General features: G+C 42.1%; 1 protein-coding gene across 1 annotated transcript; it reads left to right on the forward strand.

Moving 5' to 3' along the window:
- Positions 1-801: 801 nt before the first annotated feature.
- On the forward strand, positions 802-7,480 carry LOC139398815 (cadherin-related family member 1a-like; the record flags this gene model as incomplete). The annotated part of the gene is made up of 8 exons (XM_071144594.1): positions 802-843; positions 1,059-1,157; positions 2,319-2,464; positions 2,622-2,672; positions 2,797-2,886; positions 3,843-3,929; positions 4,788-4,904; positions 7,013-7,480. Coding segments are annotated over exons 2-8 (996 nt in total), but the record flags the coding sequence as incomplete, so codon positions are not given.
- Between the last annotated feature and the right edge of the window lie 8 nt (positions 7,481-7,488).

The raw sequence follows: 7,488 nt of genomic DNA on the forward strand, positions 1-7,488 counted from the left end.
ATATGATATATTACTAACTGCAATTCGTACAATATGTGCCGAATTTGCTAAACGTATGATAAGGTACGATATTCCAATATTATGCCACTAATGTTCCCTAGGTGGCTAACTTTAGCTTAGGGTTAAGGTTACGGTTAAGGGAAGTGTTAAGTATTTGCAAAGTAGTTGAAAAGTAGTAACTCATTGCAAAGTTGCTAATTAGCTTAAATGCTAAAGTTGTCCGTGATGATTTTTGAAAACACTACCGTTGGCATGCTGGACGTTCACGTTATACGCCCACCCATTCACCCCGACCAACCAACCTACTTTCATTTTTGCCTTAATTAACCTCCTGTCTTATGCAACCATACCAAACATAACATATCATACTAATTTGAGTTTCCTGGATTTACAATTTACTATGTTACGTCTAGCCTATGAGACCAGGCTGCTCTGAGAAACTGCTCCAGCTTCTTACACAGAGCTGAGCCGTCTTGCGAGATGCCTGGCATATTGTAGACACCTCCAGAAGGACACTGACTCCGTTTCACTCAGCCTCTCAGCCGGTCTCCCCTCTTCCTGGTCTCTACCTCCACCCTGTATGATCCTGACAAACCGTCTTCTGCCTCCTCCATCAGGATGAAGAACCAAAAGAAAAAAAGAGGGTTTATTTTTCTCTTAGTCTTCTTGGTTACTCTTCCTCCCTCGTTGGGTAGGTTTTTATTTTCTCTGTCCTGGTCTTTGTCTTGATATTGGGAGTTCACTGGGTTTTCTTTACCTTCTGTCAGATAATACCATTTTCTTCAATACCTCTTTTGACTTTGAACTGTCTTGTTTCTCTCTGCTTTCCTGCCGTTTCAGGAAGTGAGTACAATAATTCAAATGGAATATTCAGATAAACAGGTGTCAGACGTATTGAATTGATTATGACAGCATGTGTTATAATTTCTGTACTGTATAAAAGTTTACTCGTCATCCATAGATTGTCATCTAACTTTTTTTTTGCGATTGTGAATACGCTTGATAGTGCTGTTTTGTTATAAGTGACACATTTGGATTCATTTGTTTTTCTCCACCAGGGCAAACGTCAGACTATGCTCCCTATTTCTACGACAAAGGACCGAGCAGCACCGATGGGAATATGGCTCTCTTCAGTATCTCAGAAGACACACCAGTCGGTAAGTGTTGTGAACAATTAAGTAAATGAGATGATTATTTAATATAATTATTCAATTGAGTCAGTGAAGTTGTGAATTGATAATATACAGTATGTCATGTGGTTTACAAATAGCATGTATAATGTGACTAAATTAAAAGAAAATCACAGTGTGATGGATTTTGTGTTTCAAGAACAGTGTTATACAGTAGTTAAGGATCAGACCTGGCTTCAAATACTATTTGTAATAATTTCAAGGAGATGATGTGTGCTTCGTTGAGCTTGCCTAGCTTCGTTGACCAACAGAATAGTCCCAAAACTGCAAACCCTGCACTCCATGCAGGCGAGAGCAAACACAAAAAAATATTTGAAAGATTTCAAATAGTATTTGAACCCAGGTCTGCTTGTGATGGACTGATCAGTGATCACTTGAGCAGCATTGAGCCTTAGATTTATCACCATAATGCCCTGCAGAGGACGGTGACGCGCGCTAACAAGCTTAGCCAGGGAAAATAATAACGAGGCATGGGTGGCTGTCAACAATAGGAAAAACAATCAGACAATACTACGGAATGCAACATTTCCAGGTTTTCCAGAAATCCCACTTGGAGGAATACCCAGATTTCCTGCTTGTTCCTGGTATTCTGGAAAACCTGGGTTTTTGGGAAAGGTTACACCTCAGAATTCCTATTCCTAAACAACTATGTCTAGGTCAGGTTAATGGTGCTGTAGGATATGCTCTCCTGTACAACTGGAGGTAGAGATGGGTTACCTTTCATGTATTTGATAGGTAATGTTATTACCAAATTCGGTAACACTTTAGTATTTGAAGAGTAGCTACATAAAGACTTCATCACACATTCATAAGCATTCGTAACTCATACATGAGCATTCATAAGCATTCATAACAGATTCATAAGCATTCACCACACATTCATAAGCATTCATAACACATTCATAACACATTCATAAGCATTCATAATGCATACATAAGCATTCATAACACATTCATAACACATTCATAAGCATTCATAATGCATACATACGCATTCATAACACATTCATAAGCATTCATAACACATTCATAAGCATTCATAACACATTCATAAGCATTCATAACGCATTCATAATGCATTCATAACAGATTCATAAGCAGGTGCTATCTCTGTCTCTAACCTTACAGGAACACAGGTATATATCCTAAATGGCACTGACCCAGAGGGGGATGCCGTGTGGTTTGGCCTGACCTTTGAGAAGGGCACCAGAGAATACCTGAGAGTGGACCCCAAATCAGGAAACATAACTCTCATTCAGGAACTAGACAGAGAGGTGAGTGTAATGCAGGGAGCTTTGAGAAAACTATATCTCTGGTAATCTCAGCAACCCAGAACCAAGTCTGCCGTCTGTCGCCAGAGACTATCATTACCCCCTAGTACCGGATGTGCTATTTAGAGTGCTGTTAACAACATGTTCTTTGTTTTGTCAGAAACAAGGTGAAATCTCAGCTCTCGTTAGCATAACAGATGGCCGGAATAAGGTGAGCTGAGCTTTGACAACAACATTCGTCGCTTCAAATGTATAGGCCTATACACATACCAAATAATCATACATGGCTTCTCAGCCGGGCTGTTGTGATGTCATCTGTTTGTTCCTTCCTTTAGGTTGTCGAGACGATACGGGTGTTTGTCACCGATGCCAATGATGAAGAACCAGAGTTCCAGAACCTGCCTTTCGCCATAGACGTCCCAGAGGTCAGTGTTAAACCCTCATCGCCATACAGACAGCTCTGTCTTTGGTTTAAAAGGTCTTTAGAGATAATGTTAAGTGATAACGACAGAGATGTCAATATTGGTATCATGTCTTTAGAGATAATGTTAAGTGATAATGGCAGAGATGTCAATATTGGTATCATGTCTTTAGAGATAATGTTAAGTGATAACGACAGAGATGTCAATATTGGTATCATGTCTTTAGAGATAATGTTAAGTGATAACGACAGAGATGTCAATATTGGTATCATGTCTTTAGAGATAATGTTAAGTGATAATGACAGAGATGTCAATATTGGTATCATGTCTTTAGAGATAATGTTAAGTGATAACGACAGAGATGTCAATATTGGTATCATGTCTTTAGAGATAATGTTAAGTGATAACGACAGAGATGTCAATATTGGTATCATGTCTTTAGAGATAATGTTAAGTGATAATGACAGAGATGTCAATATTGGTATCATGTCTTTAGAGATAATGTTAAGTGATAACGGCAGAGATGTCAATATTGGTATCATGTCTTTAGAGATAATGTTAAGTGATAATGACAGAGATGTCAATATTGGTATCATGTCTTTAGAGATAATATTAAGTGATAATGACAGAGATGTCAATATTGGTATCATGTTTTTAGACATAATAGGGCGTCACTACCCCAGGGGCCTGTCTGACATGCTGGCAAGTAATGACACCGTTATTAAAGTCTAGCAGATATACACCGTTATTAAAGTCTAGCAGATATACACCGTTATTAAAGTCTAGCAGATATACACCGTTATTAAAGTCTAGCAGATATACACCGCTATTAAAGTCTAGCAGATATACACCGTTATTAACGTCTAGCAGATATGTACTAGATAAGTAAGTGCACAGGCACTTATCTAGTACACATTATGTTTAATGTCAAATGCCATCCATGTCTGTGTCATCTGCAGGACACTCCAGCTGGAAGCAGCATTTACAGAGTGCAAGCGGTGGATAAGGACATGGGCTCTGGAGGCAGTGTCACCTACTACTTACAGGTGAACAACGTCCATTAATCACTAAAGAAGAAGAAAATGGTCTGAAACAGGAAGGGACTATATGAACCCTCAAATTTAGTTTTTATTTTTGTTGCTACGTGTTTGACCTTTATTTAACCAGGTAAGTCAGTTAAGAACAAATTCTTATTTTCAATGAGGACCTAGTGGGTTAGCTGCCTGTTCAGGGGCAGAACAACAGATTTGTACCATGTCAGCTTGGGGGTTTGAACTTGCAACCTTTCGGTTACTAGTCCAACGCTCTAACCACTAGGCTACCCTGCCACCCCGTGTCATAATGAACACAGTCCTGGTCTGCCAGAGGGTTCTAATGTTATACAGTCTATACGGAGGATCCACTGTCATACTGTAGATGATCAACACAGGAAGTGAACCATCCTCGGAGAGAAAACCATTCATTTTTTTTACACTGGAGTGGAGGCAGGAAATGGTGTTACTTTAGTGGATTACATTTCAATTACATTTCAGCAAGGTGTCGAGGGCTTAGCCGGAGCTTAGGGCTGCTTTTGGCCATCAGCAAGCAAACAGCCGTTGGCACCGTTCATATGTCGACTGGGAGATTCACAAAGCAGATTCTGGAGTCTAAAACCATCCTGATGATTTTAGATATCTGAAAGAACAACAGTAGAAAATGGTTGAAAGGCTGAAATGTAACGTTTTATCCCTCTTTAGGCCTGGATTTGATGTGTGATGTGGTCTTGGTTGTACTTCAAGTGTATTTGAAATGTCATTGAAACTAAAATCTTAATTGAATATCAAGTGCTTAGTTAGATCTGTCCTAGATCTCAGCGTACATCATCACAACGAAGGGTTCACTGATGGTCCTGTGTCTGTTCACAGGGAACTCCTACTACCAAGTTCACCATCGACGGCCACAGTGGGGTCCTGCGGATCAAACCAGGCGAGACGCTCGACTTTGAGACGACAACGTTACACTTTGTGACGGTGGTTGCCAAGGTTAGATGGCCACTAGCTATGTGTCAATCAATTATTTTTGTAATTTTTTGTATTTTTATGAAGCCCCTTTTTTTTATACAGCAGTTGTCACAAAGTTCTTTACAGATACCCAGCCTAAAACCCCAAACAACAATGTGTCATCCCAATCTATCCTCTCCTCTGAGTCCTGGGGGAAGGAAGCTTTCCTTCTATTTCTGTTCTCTGAGTCCTGGGGGAGGGAAGCTTTTCTTCTATTTCTGTTCTCTAAGCCCTGGGGGAAGGAAGCTTTTCTTCTATTTCTGTTCTCTGAGTCCTGGGGGAGGGAAGCTTTCCTTCTATTTCTGTTCTCTGAGTCCTGGGGGAGGGAAGCTTTTCTTCTATTTCTGTTCTCTGAGTCCTGGGGGAGGGAAGCTTTTCTTCTATTTCTGTTCTCTAAGCCCTGGGGGAAGGAAGCTTTTCTTCTATTTCTGTTCTCTGAGTCCTGGGGGAGGGAAGCTTTTCTTCTATTTCTGTTCTCTGAGTCCTGGGGGAGGGAAGCTTTTCTTCTATTTCTGTTCTCTGAGTCCTGGGGGAGGGAAGCTTTTCTTCTATTTCTGTTCTCTGAGTCCTGGGGGAGGGAAGCTTTTCTTCTGTCTCTATCCTCTCCTCTGAGTCCTGGGGGAGGGAAGCTTTTCTTCTATTTCTGTTCTCTGAGTCCTGGGGGAGGGAAGCTTTTCTTCTATTTCTGTTCTCTGAGTCCTGGGGGAAGGAAGCTTTTCTTCTATTTCTGTTCTCTGAGTCCTGGGGGAAGGAAGCTTTTCTTCTATTTCTGTTCTCTGAGTCCTGGGGGAGGGAAGCTTTTCTTCTATTTCTGTTCTCTGAGTCCTGGGGGAGGGAAGCTTTTCTTCTATTTCTGTTCTCTGAGTCCTGGGGGAGGGAAGCTTTCCTTCTATTTCTGTTCTCTGAGTCCTGGGGGAAGGAAGCTTTTCTTCTATTTCTGTTCTCTAAGCCCTGGGGAGGGAAGCTTTTCTTCTGTCTCTATCCTCTTCTCTAAGCCCTGGGAGAGGGAAGCTTTTCTTCTGTCTCTATCCTCTTCTCTAAGCCCTGGGAGAGGGAAGCTTTTCTTCTGTCTCTATCTATTTCTGTTCTCTGAGTCCTGGGGGAGGGAAGCTTTTCTTCTATTTCTGTTCTCTGAGTCCTGGGGGAAGGAAGCTTTTCTTCTATTTCTGTTCTCTGAGTCCTGGGGGAGGGAAGCTTTTCTTCTATTTCTGTTCTCTGAGTCCTGGGGGAGGGAAGCTTTTCTTCTATTTCTGTTCTCTACACCCTGGGGAGGGAAGCTTTTCTTCTGTCTCTATCCTCTTCTCTAAGCCCTGGGAGAGGGAAGCTTTTCTTCTGTCTCTATCCTCTTCTCTGATCCCTGTGGGCTGGGGGTCCCTCTGTCTTTAAGCCTCAGGGGGAGGATCAGCTCCTCTCCTCCATCCTTGGATCCTCTAAGCTCTCGGGGAGGGTCTGCCCAGATTATTTAAGGCCACACTACGGCTCGGCCCTTGATCCCACACCATGGCAGTTGATTGACTAATTGTCTCGTGTGAAGGAGCATGTTGTTTAGGCCCTTTACTGTACGTTGAGTGTATTTTCATGGGAGCCAGATTCTGAAGTTCACACACAAATAGAAAGCTGTTGAAATTCACATATCTAGCAGATGGAGATGTGTGACACTGAGTTCTCAGCCTGAAGTGTCGCTCCTTTCGCAATTGAAGAAGGCCTTTTTCCTTAGGGCGATGGAGGAGGTGGTACTCCTCACTAAGCAAACAGTGTTACATCCTTCCACACAGAGTATTTAAATTTTTTGGGTATTTAATTAGGCAAGTCAGTTAAGAACAAATTCTTATTTTCAATGACAGCCTACTGGGGAACAGTGGGTTAACTGCTTTGTTCAGGGGCAGAACGACAGATTTTTACCTTGTCAGCTCAGTGATTCGATCCAGCAACCTTTCGGTTACTGGTCCAACGCTCTAACCACTAGGCTACCTGCCGCCTTGTTTAACTTATGCAAACAGTACTGTTGCTTCGCAATGGTGTTTAGCGCTAAATAATCAGTCAGCACATGTGTCGTCGTCCAATGTCTAACCTTCTGTTGTATCCACCAGGATGGGGGTGGGCAGTACAAAGGGAAGCATCAGGTGTTGACATCTACAGCCACCATAACCATCAACGTCCTCGACGCCCAAGACACTCCTCCAGCCTTCGTTGGAACTCCTTACTTTGGCTACGTCTACGAGGTCTCACTTCCTGTAAGTACAACACAACCTTCTTACTTTGGCCACATCTACGAGGTCTCAGTTCCTGTAAGTACAACACAACCTCCTTACTTTGGCTACGTCTACGAGGTCTCACTTCCTGTAAGTACAACACAACCTCCTTACTTTGGCTACGTCTACGAGGTCTCACTTCCTGTAAGTACAACACAACCTCCTTACTTTGGCTATGTCTACGAGGTCTCACTTCCTGTAAGTACAACACAACCTCCTTACTTTGGCTACGTCTACGAGGTCTCACTTCCTGTAAGTAAAACACAACCTCCTTACTTTGGCTATGTCTACGAGGTCTCACTTCCTGTAAGTAC

The sequence above is a fragment of the Oncorhynchus clarkii genome, unplaced genomic scaffold (assembly GCF_045791955.1).
Source record: "Oncorhynchus clarkii lewisi isolate Uvic-CL-2024 unplaced genomic scaffold, UVic_Ocla_1.0 unplaced_contig_5132_pilon_pilon, whole genome shotgun sequence".
Classification (NCBI taxonomy): domain Eukaryota; kingdom Metazoa; phylum Chordata; class Actinopteri; order Salmoniformes; family Salmonidae; genus Oncorhynchus; species Oncorhynchus clarkii.